This window comes from Phalangium opilio, unplaced genomic scaffold (assembly GCF_054372755.1).
Source record: "Phalangium opilio isolate 3A_F unplaced genomic scaffold, DU_Popi_V2 ptg000091l_1, whole genome shotgun sequence".
NCBI classification, from domain to species: domain Eukaryota; kingdom Metazoa; phylum Arthropoda; class Arachnida; order Opiliones; family Phalangiidae; genus Phalangium; species Phalangium opilio.
Window position 1 is genome coordinate 1,299,936 of NW_028324196.1, and position 14,302 is coordinate 1,314,237.

Consider the following 14,302-nt stretch of genomic DNA (forward strand, 5'->3'; position numbering starts at 1 on the left):
AAAGTGAAAATTTGAAAATCTCTAACTTCAGGCAGTTAATTTTCTACACTTATCTTTTACTTTTTACCGTCTTTGTCTACAATGACTGTTTTTATAAATCCATTTAGGACATATTCTAAACACGTAAAGTGTTGATCCCAATCTTAAATAAGGGAGATTAAATCGTCTAAATAGTCGATTAAGTAGAAATTTTCAGCGTCTATTAACCCCTGGAAAGAGCTAGGGGCGTTACACAGCCCAAAAGAGAGTACATTTAACTCGTACTTTCCCACTTGAGTCACAAAAGCAGTTTTTGTTCTACTCTTAGGGTGCATTTCGACCTGTCAATACCCTGATTTAAGGTCAAGGGTTGTAATGAATTTCGGTCTTCCTACCCTAGCTAGCATATCCTCTATATTAAGCAAGGGATAAGGGTCCTTAATGGTAACACTGTTAAGTTTTCTATAATCAATACAAAACCGATAGGGTTTACCCCGTTTTGTTTGATCAACTAAAACTACGGGCGAAGCCCAAGGAGATACAGAGGGTCTAATGATCCCGTCATCTAACATTTCCCTAACATGTTGTTCGATTATTTTCTTCTTCTGATCATTAACACGATAAGGCTGAGATTTTACGGGCGGACTATTTCCCGTATGAATCTCGTGAAAGACTAGTCCTGTTCTTCCTACTTTATCTGAAAACAATTCAGGGAATTTTAACAAAAGGGATTCTAGTTGTAGACGTTGGTCATTAGAAATAGGAGCTGCGGAAACCGCTTCCCTGATGTTATCTAATATCTTCAGGTTTACTGGATCCTTTTCTGATGGAATTGAAAAAGGGATCTTCAAATTACCCACTAAACAATGTGAAGATTCAAAATCTAATTTGACCCTATATTCCTCAAGGAAATCTTGTCCAAATATAAAGTCACTAGTGAGGGAAGGAACAATGTAGAATTGAAATTTAAAATATTTTTCATTCCCATTATCTTTAAGAGATAATTCAAGTTCGTGGGAACCTTTTGTAAACGTATAACGGCCGTCGCCCCAAACTACACAATCTAAATGTTCATCTTCAGGTAGCTCTGAAGAATTTCTAAATTTTCAAATCTTTTGCCATTGATCTAAGCTAATAAAAGAAGCATCTGCCCCGCTATCTAATTTTGCGTGTACTGTCGCGTGTTCAAATATAACGGGAATAGTAACCCTTTTATGGATGGAACCTTTCTTTACGGATTCAATCCTCAAAGGGAACGAGACACACTTCTTGATAGGGTTATTTATTGGGCGCCGGGAGAGGGACCCTGAGGGATCTCTCCCGCTTCGGCTTCCCCCGACTTGCTGGGTTGTTTATCAGGGCAGTCGGTAGCGTAATATCCAGTCTTCTGATATATGTAACAAGTAGGTGGGTTGAATTGTCTAGCTGGGGATTTGGCTCTATACCTAGACCTTGAATTAGGTCGAGAGTTATTTCCTTGTACATTTGGGATCATTGACCTATTTTGGTTTCCCATATTTAGATTAGGATATTCCCAAGGTTGGGCATTCTGATTATAATACATAGGTTGAGGGATCCAATTCATGGCATAAGGCTGTGGAGCAAAGGCCCCAGTATTTCGGGAATCCCTAGCCCTATTTGACTGCTTAGGAGGAGTTTTTTCTTCTCAGTAGGTTTATCTTCTTTGTGCAGGTTTCTTTCTACTGTTTTTAAAGCTGTTCTTAACTGCTCGAGAGTTGTAAATGGCATAAAAGTAGAGGAGCTTCCAACTCTTTTTTAAGGTTACTTTTTATAATGTTAACTAATTCTTTTTCCGTTAATGGGAGATTCATTCCCAGCTTTAATTTTGTTACTTCCCCAATAAATTCTTCAACAGATTCTTTATCTTTCTGCCTCCTTTGGGAAATTTCTAATCTAAGTTTCGAATCTGCTTCAGAGTCCCTCAATTGAGCTTTAAAATTTAAAAAGGTTACACATAGTTATTATTGTCACGGTTATTTAAGATTTAAAAGAATTAAAAACTTTTGTTTACGGAGATATCCAACGTGATTTTATTAAAACATTTAAAATTTCTAAGAGACGTTTCGGGCCGCGGCTCGTCATTCAGTCTGTTGAACTTAATTTCGTTCATGTTAATATACTACTCTACTCTAGGTTATTTTTTAGAAATTTTTTTAGTGGAAGTATAACATTTGGTCGCTAGAGGGAATACCATAAGGGTGCCGCGTGTTTTTTTTAATTAACAATGTATAATTATATTATTTATCTATTATTTTTTATAAGTTTGTCCACATTCCAATTATTTTTAAGTACATAGCCTGCCTCTAAGTTAAAGTTATTTTTAAATTTTTTAACGTAGATACTTTCGGTAATCTTACGTTTATAATAGTCTTTTTCTTTAGCTAAGATCGTTGTGTTATCCCAATTAATTTGATGTGTTACATTAAATTTCAAGTGCATGTACACAGCGTTAGTTTCTTTTTTATTTTTAACATCTCTTTTGTGTTCTTTAATCCTATCTATTAGTTTACGTTCTGTTTCACCAATATACATTTTTCCACATGTTTCACATGGGATTTTATATATCACACCAGCTGTATTTAGGGGTTCTGTTTTTTTATTATCTTTATTATTATCTTCCCATTTGACTAAGTTACTTTTTAAATCCTTAGCTTTTTTATTAATTACTCTAATATTGAACGGTCTAAGTTTCCTTTGTAATGTTTCGTTAAAACCTCTATAGTAAGGTAGAATAAACCATTTTTCTGGTTCAAGGTTATCTTCCTTTATTGTTTTTAAATTATCAGGATCACTGAATTTTAGAAATTTGTTAATGACTTTATCGGGGTATTCACTATCTTTTAGTTGTCGTCTATTTTTTTCCAGATCAACAGAAGGTTGATTTGAGATTTTATTGATCCTATAGTTGAGGCTTTTAGCTAATCCATTTTTAATATGGTATGCATGATACGAATTGTAATTAAGAAACTTTTTAGAGTGCGTTGGTTTTTGATATAAGAAATGCTTTGGGTTTTTTGGGATTTTTTGATCTATCGATTAGGATATCTAGAAAAGGGAGTTTGTTTTCTTTTTCTATTTCTAGTGTGAATTTAATTTTTTGATGTTTAGAGTTAATCCGGTCAAGGAAATTAGTTAGTTCCGATATATTGCCTATCCATATGGAAAAAATGTCATCTACGTAGCGCCACCAGATCTTAGGAAATTTTGGGTTATTAGCTAGGAAATTATTTTCAAAATAGATCATAAAAAGGTTAGCTAATACTGGGGATATATTTGATCCCATGGGGAGACCATCAGTTTGTTTGTATAATATGCCATACACAAAAGAGATGTTAAAAATAAAAAAGAAACTAACGCTGTGTACATGCACTTGAAATTTAATGTAACACACCAAATTAATTGGGATAATACAACGATCTTAGCTAAAGAAAAAGACTATTATAAACGTAAGATTACCGAAAGTATCTACGTTAAAAAATTTAAAAATAACTTTAACTTAGAGGCAGGCTATGTACTTAAAAATAATTGGAATGTGGACAAACTTATAAAAAATAATAGATAAATAATATAATTATACATTGTTAATTAAAAAAAAAAAAAACACGCGGCACCCTTATGGTATTCCCTCTAGCGACCAAATGTTATACTTCCACTAAGAAAATTTCTAAAAAATAACCTAGAGTAGAGTAGTATATTAACATGAACGAAATTAAGTTCAACAGACTGAATGACGAGCCGCGGCCCGAAACGTCTCAAAGAAATTTTAATGTTTTAATAAAATCACGTTGGATATCTCCGTAAACAAAAGTTTTTAATTCTTTTAGAGCTTTAAAATGTTTCTTAAAACTTTCCCATGTTAGCTTAGGATGGCTCGGGTTAGTTTGGCGTACCGAATCATATCTCAGGGTTAGATTTCTAAACCAGTAACGGCATGCCCTCTAAGCAAGAGAGGCAAAGCAGATAGACTCTCTTTATCTGTAAGTTTATGGAACTTTGAAAATTCCTCATAAGAAATGAGAAACTCTGCGGCTCTTTCATTTGGTGAACCCGAAAATGCTAACCTTTCAGGAGGGATAACAGGGGTTCTAACAGCTGAAGGAGCTGGAGAAATAGCTTTTACTAAATTTGCATTAGCTTTTACTAGTATTTTGCTTGCATCTGTCGTTGTGTGTCGCGGACTCGCGGTTACGGTTACCAAAGCGGCGCGGTTACCGGTACGGAATCGGTGTTTTGCCTAATTACCGAGTAAATTTGACTATAAGTGTTAATTTGTTGCGAGTAAAGGGTTCACGGTAAAGAGTTTTATCATATTTTTTCGGGAAGAAACATTATTCTTTGAATATTTGAAATGGAGGATTCCATTCTTGAAAAACAGGCGATTGATGAAATAATTAATGACACTAAAAAAGCGGCTATTAGGGCAAATTCTATCGGAGCTCATGGGTGGGCTAAGCCAAATAGGCCTGTAACAAACAAACGGTTTTTAAGGAACATGATTACATCCACTTTAATCACGCCACCGAAACAGAAACCAAAACATAACTCTCGTGATACTCGCGATATAGACAATTCAAAACAGCGTGACAGTAATATAAGTAGAGAAAGTGTTTCACTTTCTAAAAAACCAAAGGTTGACCAAGTGGAAAAATCTATTAAAATACGTGGTGACACTTTTGAACATAGACTAAAAGACCGCGAAGAATCTGAATGCTCTAAAACGGGAAAGGCAGAGACAAGTACTAAACGGAAGTATTATACTTCCAGATACGGTGGTAAAAGAGAACAAACTTTCAAAGTAAAGAAAGATATTTAATTTTTAATCAAAGTGTAAAAAGTAATTGACCTTCAAGATAACTTGTAAAATAAGTTTATGTTTCTATCAAATTTATAAAATTTATTTGTTAATGTTCGGATTTGCAAACGGACCGAATCTCGATAGACTGTATGAGAAGCCCCTTTCCCAAAAACGTCAGTTAAGAGGCCAGTAAATTGCTCCAAACGCAGGGGAGTGTAAGATAATCGGAAATGGCTGCAACGAATTTATAAAAACTTTGTTATAGATCGGATAAATAATAGGTTCGCAATAGTTAAAAATATCTATTTACTCCACTGGCTCGGCGAATCTCCCTTTCTTTGTAAACTCGCTGTCAGTTCGATCAAACTTTGAAGGTAGACCAGAAATATCCATTAAATAATCCAAAGTAACCATAGAGGCCTTCTTGTTCACGTGCAAAACTGATGTTTGAATATCCTTGATATGGCCAGCTTGCCAGGACACGACAGGTCCTAATTTATTGTAATTTTGCTTTGTCAATGCTAAGCATTAGTGTGATCGTAGTTAGTAGTAATTAATTGTTAGAAGTAAAGTTAGGGTAGTGACTTTGCGGATTGGGGTCTACCGGTATAAGCACTATTGAGGAGCCTTCCTTTACAATCCCTTCTATTGGAATTCCCTGAATTGTTTTCGGATAAGGTAGGAAGAACAGGACTAGTCTTCCATGAGATTCGTACGGAAAATAGTCCGCTCATAAAATCTCAACCTTATCGTGTAAATGATCAGAGGAACAAAGTAATCGAACAGCATGTTACTACTACAATTCACTACGACCACGATGTTCAACTCATACTCAACCTCTTCAAAAGCATGTTAATAACTTGGCTTATCTCAATGGGACACTCCCTAAAGAGAAGACACTACAGTCGGCAATCAACGCCTACAGAGGACGATCATGAGTCAAGTTCTTCAACCGACGGTGGGAGTGCTCACCACCCACCCTGCGGAGACTTCCTCAACTACATCGTCTGATACGGCAGCTTCAGATCTGACTAAACTCATTCAGGAAGCGTAACCTGGGAGGAAGAAAGCTACGACGAGCCAACCGTTGCCATAATTCCTGCTTTCATCAATTTCCTTCTAACTTATAAATAATTAACCTCGTACGATAGATAACTGGAATCTTTTAATTATCTGTTACATTATTTCAAGTTTCTCTTATTTTATGTTAAATTTTTTTATGATTTTTGTATTTAAAATTTTGCCCATGAAGTCCAATCTTGTCGTCTGGGGGGATGTAACCTTCCGTAATATTTTAGGGACCTCCTGAGTTTCTACTCCAGGGGTGTAATGTTACATAGAGGATTAACACCCAGTGTTACCTCTGACCTTTCCCGTAGTATATAAGCATCGACTGCTTATCATTATTAAGTCAGTCTTTCTTCACTACTAATAGCGTTTTCCTTTGTGTCCTCGCGGAGCGCTCCCATGGAGGAATAAAACTAGGAGATCCTATTCTTCAAAAACAGTCTTTAACGTTTTCCGTTGTGTTCGCCAGAGAGCGCTCTGAGATCGGTCCATATTTTCGTGCTACGTCATCGCTCTAGCTCAGAGGACCGAATGTAGTTGCTCCCAATGAAAGACAAGAGATTTTTGAGAGCGGTTTTGTGACGCGTCGTCTGGTAATCTCGTCGTGATTGTTAGGCCAAGGGCTAAATATTTTGAGAATTATTATGGCTTCTAATCATCATGATCAAATTATTTTTGAGTCTTTTTATTGTAACGATGAAAACGAAATACAAAGACATAATACCGGAGAAATATTATGCATCGTAATTAAAAATGGTAAGTTCTTTCTTTATTTTGTTTCTATTGTAAAAAGCTTAGCTTGGCCCGCTTGGGTAAAATTGATGAGGCTTATAACCTACAATTTTACCCAGATTCAACAAAGTTGATTGTTTACATGTATAGAAAAAAGATGGAAATCATGACAATCTTTTTCTAGATGCCATGAGTAAAAGCCACATTTTCTATACACCTTTCCTGTACACCTTCACGCAACATCGGTCTGACCCGCGCTATCTGTAAATTTCTCCACGAGGGGTGTTTTTCGTATAATTCCTCATTTTCGGATTTTATTTTCATATTATATAATTTTTCTAAAATTTCCTAAAGTAATATTTAATTATTAAATTCTTAGACCCAATTGGAAATCAAAATTTCTTTATTTCGTGCAATTTAGGAAACTATCGAAAATTGGTTTTAAAAGTTTTTCAGTTTCTTTAATCCGATGTTTAAACCTCATGTTATTATATAGTTCCATGTTATATCGATCTTCCAACGGTATTACATGTACAGTTATTATATGTGAAAAACTAACCAACAATTTTTGGTTTTTTACACAAAGATGCTTTTCTCTCATCAGGTAAAGTTGTTGCGAATAGCTCCTTGTTTGGTATTGACGAGACTTTGTGTCGTTGGATACATTCCATGCTCACGAATCGCAGGGTGACGGCGTCTCTTCTCGGGGAATCCCTGGAGATCTCCACCGACCGTGGCTGTCCACAGGGAGGGGTTCTTTCCCCTCTTCTTTGGTGCCTGGTGGTGGATGAGCTGCTGGGTTGACTCGGGGAGGGGAGGTGTCACTGCTTTGGCTATGCGGATGACATAGCAGTGATTGTTACGGGGAAGTTCCCTGCAAAGATCGCTGCACTGATGAAAACTGCCTTGCATGTTGTTGAGGAATGGTGTAGGGAAGTTAACCTCACCGTCAATCCCAACAAGACTGTCCTTATACCGTTTACTCGGAAGAGGACCAATGACCTCTTCAGTGATATTTCCTTCTTTGGACAGGTTTTGAAGAAGTCCACCGAGGTCAAATACCTTGGCGTGACCTTTGATGCCAAGCTTACTTGGAAATCCCATCTTGATCTTAGCATCAAGAAGGCCAAAATACTATTCTGGCGTATAAGAAGTTCAGTCAGCAAATCCTGGGGCTTAAGCCCCAGTGCCGTGAACTGGATTCATACTAGAATCATCAGGCTGGTGGTCTCCTATGGAGCTCTTGTCTGGTGGTCCAGGGTTCGCCTTAAAACAGCCCAAGAGGAACTACGCAAGCTTCAAAGGCTGGCGTGCATCGGCATCACGGGGTCCATGAGGACTACCCCCACAGAATCTCTGGAGATCCTTCTGAATATGCTTCCTCTCCACCTCTTTATTGAGGAGGAAGCCATTTTGGGAGCCTGTAGGCTCAACAATCACGGCTGGTGGAAGCCCAAGCACTGGGACTTCAGTCACACTAAGCTCTTCAGTGAGTACAGCAGTCTCGAGCCATCACTTGCGATGGTCTCAGACAAGTCTATTGTATCATATCATTTTGACAAGCCCTTCAGCGTGCACTTTCCTAGTCGCACTGATTGGGAGACCACCCCAGTCCTTGGAACTGGGGGGAGAGACCGTCTGGTTCACGGACGGCTCGAAGACGGACTCTGGAGCTGGTGCCGGGGTCTACTGCTTGACCAAGAAGTTTGGTTTTTACGAGAGCCTAGGCAACTTTGCCAGTGTTTTTCAAGCGGAAATCATGGCCATTTGTTTATGTGCGGATTTCTGCATCAAGAAAAATTACCGCGGACGGACGATTCAGATTTATTCGGATAGTCAGGCCGCCCTCATGGCACTGGATCAGTGCCTTGTTGACTCAAGACTAGTCCTCAGTTGTCTGGATTTGCTGTGTTCTCTGGCTGCCCGCAACAAGGTTCAATTGCTGTGGGTGCCAGGACACTGCGGATACCTGGGCAATGAGAGGGCTGATATGTATGCCAAAAGGGGGGCTGAGGCGAAGTTCTTCGGACCTGAGCCTGGGATTCCCATCCCCCATGGCATCATTCGCCATAGGATTCACTGCCGGATGTCTGCACTTCAACTGCAGCTCTGGCTTGACATGGATGGGCAGAGACAAGCCAAGGAGTTTGTCCCGGGTCCTTCTATCACTAGGGCAAAGGAACTGCTTGCCCTCACCAAAAGCAAAATTAGGCTGGTCACAAGTCTCCTCACTGGACACTGCCGGCTGAATAGACACCTGCACTTATTGGGCATACAATACAACTAAACACACAATTGGTAGGCCCTTGGTAACTTAATTCACCATTGGTAGGCCCTTGGTAACTTATGTCACCATTGTGAGACGCTTGAAAACTTAATTCACAATTGGTAGGCGCTTGGAAACTTAATTCACAATTGGTAGGCGCTTGGAAACTTTATTCACAATTGGTAGGCGCTTGGAAACTTAATTCACAATTGGTAGGCGCTTGGAAACTTAATTCACAATTGGTTGGCGCTTGGAAACTTTATCCACAATTTGTAGGCGCTTGGAAACTTATGTCACCATTGTGGGGCGCTTGGAAACTTAATTTACAATTGGTAGGCGCTTGCAAAATTAATTCACAATTGGTAGGCGCTTGGAAACTTAATTCACAATTGGTAGGCGCTTGGAAACTTAATTCACAATTGGTAGGCGCTTGGTAACTTAATTCACCAATTGACCGTGATTTATTTTAAAATCGCAAAAATAAGGTGAAATACAAGTACGATCCTCACGACCCAACACTAGGCATGGAACAACTTTCTTCGATCCACGCTCTGCTCACTCAAACCTTATCTCATTGTTTACCACTTGGTTTCGATTTTTTGTCCTTCTTATTAAAAATTTCTTTCGCGCCAACATCATTCCTCTTGTTTAGTTCACAAATTAGCCGCTGCGTTTCGCATATACCCTTTTCCTTTCAGTGCTGGAAGAAAATGCTGGTGCACCGCGATGTTATATCGTCCAGTACTTATAAGGAGCTGTAATATGATCAACTTATGATAAAATCGAGTGGACAAGGCTTCGCAAATGGCGGCGACTGTTGCAATCAAAATGGTGCCAAAGTAGACAATGAAGACCCGTAGCCCCTCTTCCACTAATAAAGGCGAAAAATCTTCTATCTGCGATGACTAATACGGTATTTCGTTTGTAGCAGTTGTCCCCATTAGCTAAGTCTTGCCCACTCAATTCCATTTGTTACGCTAACCGATCTGACACTCTTTCACGTCTATGTAATCAACATAACATGCGAAAAACATTATAAGAAATATACATAGTTGGTTATTAAATAATATTTAAAAATTTTAAAGGCCAGTGTTTCTCCGGACGTTTGAAACTGAGTAATCCATAGCCAACTCATTTACGTTAAGTGCTCACTCGCTTGTTGTTTTCGAACTATATTCTAAATTCGCAATTTGACTAAAGTGAATAATTGATTTTTTAATATTAAATTATATTCCATTGTATTGTGAATGAAATTCATTTTCTTCTTTCAATTTTTGCACCAATTTGTATCTGCAGGTTTGAGGCCGAAACTATTGGGTATGAAAATGTTATGGACAGAGCTCAATATTTCATATTCGGTTGTTAAGAGCAACGAAAACTGGGAAAATAACTCCATTATGCGGACAGAATATTGATCATAACATTAGAGCGCTCATTTAAGGTGAAGCCTCATAGATTCAGCCATGTTACTAAGAGAAAGGTGCTTCGTTTTAAACTTTCCGTCTAAAAAGAGCGAAATTAGTGGTTTGATTATATCTAACATGTTGTTTTTTTGTGATGGCCGAACGTTCTTTAATCGGTTTCACACACAGAGACAGACAAAACCCAATCGCAAGCACTAGGTTTGGTTATATAGCCACACCTAGCTGAAAATTTTGAAAATGTAAATCAAAACGTTTGGGCTGATTGATTTAGAGCCCAACACTCAGATAAATTACGTTGCCGAATGTTTGCCCTTAGCATGTTTTCCCTTTGGCATTATATTTAAACTAAATAAAATAGCTAATTCAACTGGAACTCCATGATACCCTAGCGAAGTCATTCTATATTAAGTACAACAAAACGAGATGAAGAGTCGGTGTGTAGTACCAAGAATTAATTTACTGTAAGAATGCCTAAGTCACTAGATTTTACGCTTCTACTCTTACGCTGGTGTTAGTGGACAAGTAAAGCTAGGTTCCCACTTGACCGAAAATAACGACCGAAAACTTTAGCGCTGCGGTTAAAAAATGACGCAGGCCTTCGACGGCAAGATTTTAGTTTGGTTCACACATACGACCGAAAAGCGCGGGCGTCCGCTAATCACGTGGGGGATGACGTCTCTTCAAGAAATTAGACATCGTCTGCTCTTGCTATATCTTGATTGTTTCCTAAGCCTCGGTTTTGATTTGTTATTGCTTATTGTTGAGACTTTTGAGTTTCAGTTGTGAATTTTTTATGTAAAGGTAAGTAATTTGGTTTGTTTAATACTCAACAATTGTATAATAAAGCTTTTTTACATTTTGGAACATCAAAGCGTGCAAGTATCTATTAGTCGAGATTCGAGGGTACTGATTAGCGTTAAAGTAGTGTATCTTCTTTATCATTGTTAAACTTGCCTATATTTGATATTTGTTACTTTTTTGTAAAGTTTAAATATGGACAACCTTGCGGAAAAGATTAATCCCGATATAATTCGTACTTTATGTGTATTAAACTGCACATTGTTTACATACCTTATGTACAAGCAGTACAATAATATCGGACGGAGAAGGTTTTGGGTCAAAGATATTTTTAAGCGAAGGTGTGCCCAGGGATTTCAAGCAAATTTAATTAATGAAATGAGGTTCAATGACCCAGAAAGTCACTTTAGGTAAGATATTGTGGTTTATATTTCGTGAATTAATTGATATTTAATAATTTTTGTGGCCTAGATTTTTTAGAATGAACAAATGTGAATTTGATGAGTTAGACCTTTAATCTTTAAGCCAGATTCGAGGTTTAGAAAATCAATTGCCCCAGAGGAGAAACTATCTTTAACTTTACGGTTAGTCAACACTTTTTAAACTTAATCCAAGTTTATTAACAACTGTGATCAATAAACAGATATCTTGCCAGCGGTGACATGCAAGTTAGCTTATCATTCGCATATAGACTTGGAAAAAGCACGGTTTCGAAAATAATAAATGAAACTTGTAAAGCCATATGGATAGCACTTTCTCCTATTTATCTAAAAAAGCCTAACACAAGTGCAGAATGGAGATCCGTGAGTGATGCTTTTGAGAGAAATTGGCAGCTTCCTCATTGCATTGGCGCTCTCGACGGAAAACATGTAAATATTCAGTGTCCCCCAAACAGTGGCTCTCAATTTTACAACTACAAAGGAACTTTTAGTATTGTGCTTATGGCTATGTGTGATTCTGACTATCGGTTTCTTATGGTGGATATCGGAGCTTACGGAAGTCAAAGTGATGGTAGCGTGTTTTCAAATTCATCATTTGGGAAAAACCTTAAGGCTGGACAAGCTTCGCTACCGGCACCATCACTTCTTCCTAACTCTAACCAAATATTCCCCTATTTTATCGCTTCTGATGAAGCCTTTCCTTTGAGCCCAAATATTATGCGTCCATACTCTAGAAGAGGATTGACTTTCTTACAACGAATTTTTAATTACCGGCTTTGTCGTGCACGTAGAGTAATAGAAAATGCATTCGGAATCCTTGTTGCAAGATGGAGAATTTTCCACACTACCATTCAAGGCAAACCCGAAAATATTGATGGCATTATTAAAGCAACAGTTTGTGTTCATAACTACATCATATCAAAAGATCTATTGAAAAAAAGAAGTAAAATATATACGAAACAGTAATTTCCTCGATCGTGAAGCTCAGGATGTACTATTAAACCAGGAGAGTGGAGAACTGAAGCTGGACCTGACAGTGCTATTGTTGATTGTGGTAACTTATTCCACGCTAACAGGCATAGTATAAATGTAGGTAATTTGAGGGATACATTAGCTCATTACCTAGGCAACGAAGGCAGTGTTCCTTGGCAAATTGAAAGAATTAACAGAGGATAATTTTATGATATGGAAACGTTTTAATGATTTATTAAAATTAAATATTTTAAAATGGAAAATGGATTCATTTTTGAAGTAATTATTTTTCTTGTAGGATAATTATCATTTTAAAATTTCACAACAAAAATTGGTCAAAATTACAGATTATTTTTCATTTACAATTAATCTTCCAATAAATAGAATAATTCTTCTATTTTGTGTCTAGCCTCTCTTTGTTTTTTTTCTCTAAATTTCGAAACCTCCCCATAAGGCTACTAAAATAGTGAAATACTTCATCCTTTTCAACTTGTTGTGTTGAAACTGATAACTGAGACATCAATGTTTTTTCGGATATATCCAACATTTTATGAAAGGTTTCATCGATATCGCTCTTTTTCCTTTTCTTTGGTTCTGACTTTTTTAGGGGGTAAAAATCTAAAGTATCTGATTCATTCTTGGTTGAAGTTACAGAAGAACTACTATTGCTGGTAGAAGCATCTAAATGACTTCTTTTGATTAGAGCCGGATTCACACTGCTTGTATCCGATTTCTCTTTAAGTTGCGATAAAGTACAATTATCATCGTCATCTTCATCAGACAATATTTCCCTGTTTTAAAATTGGGTATTAAATTAATACTATGATATGTAATTTAAATTCTTATATTTGAAACCTACTCGGTTTCAGTGCTTAAACATTTTAACAGAAAATCGGCCATAGCACTGTCACCGATTGACACTGATTCCTCGTCACCACCACCTGGCTCCGACACTGAATCTCCATTGGTACATGTTCTGTAAAATAATTATTTTAGAAGTTTAAATTGGGTAAAATAAGGTCTTCCTTACTGTCGAGGTTCCATCGTTGCCCTTAAAAAGCTGTCTAGAACTGGATACAAGTGCCATTTTGGTGTGACAATTTCATCGGCCCCAGCACCGCTTTTCATTGTATGAACTTTATTTTTTTCTTTTCGGTACCGATCTCTGATAGCTCGCCAAACATTGTAAGCTTCTATACCTTAATTGAACCACAATCATAATTCAGTAACAACTAACGACTCCAGCTTAAGGCATTAATAATAATTGTACTAATTACTTGTTATGTGAAACATCGTCCCTATCGCAAACCATCTTCGTTCTTTCATAAGCGTATCTTTATAAAACTGATGTTTTAAATCGTACAAATATTCATATTTTCGTACTTCTTCTATAAATAGTTCTTTGTTTATAGATAAACGTTTTTTTGTCATTGTGTCCTTTGGAGCAATTAAGGCAGTAGGAGTTGGGCTTGGAGTGGGAACTCGATCAGCTTGGGCCTTGGCCTTCGACGTGTTTCTTCTTGGTGGCATTTTAAGAAAAATATATTCGCACTAGCGGAGCGCGGCGGCAAATTAACCCGAACAAATTAACGTTTCAAAATCTCTAGTTCACAACATACCGGAGAATTAAAAATTCTTTCCCTTCTCAACATTCCCTTTCAACGCGGCACAAATAGTAAAATAAAATGGCGACTCGCGAAGAGCGATCTCTACTATAAAACGGAGATACCCATGACGTCATCACCAAACGAATTTTGATTGGTTATTAAAATAATTTTACGTCGGCCTCTGCGTTAAAAATAGAACA

At 37.4% G+C, this 14,302-nt stretch overlaps 1 protein-coding gene across 1 annotated transcript; it reads right to left on the bottom strand.

Moving 5' to 3' along the window:
- Positions 1–12,773: 12,773 nt before the first annotated feature.
- LOC149644094 (uncharacterized) lies at positions 12,774–14,076 on the bottom strand. Its single transcript, XM_089850474.1, has 4 exons — positions 13,773–14,076; positions 13,526–13,694; positions 13,355–13,471; positions 12,774–13,286 (listed from the first exon to the last, which is right to left on the bottom strand). The coding sequence occupies exons 1-4, from the start codon at positions 14,023–14,025 to the stop codon at positions 12,890–12,892; spliced, it is 936 nt and encodes a 311-aa protein (XP_089706600.1). The 5' UTR covers positions 14,026–14,076; the 3' UTR covers positions 12,774–12,889.
- Positions 14,077–14,302: the final 226 nt, after the last annotated feature.

Bases quoted from the DNA above. Each gene is read 5' to 3' on its own strand.
- LOC149644094 (XM_089850474.1), bottom strand. From the start codon at position 14,025: ATGCCACCAAGAAGAAACACGTCGAAGGCCAAGGCCCAAGCTGATCGA. The intron at 13,695-13,772 runs GTAATTAGTACA...GGTTCAATTAAG, and splicing joins GACGATGTTTCACATAACAA to GTATAGAAGCTTACAATGTT. The intron at 13,472-13,525 runs GTAAGGAAGACC...ATTATTTTACAG, and splicing joins GCAACGATGGAACCTCGACA to AACATGTACCAATGGAGATT.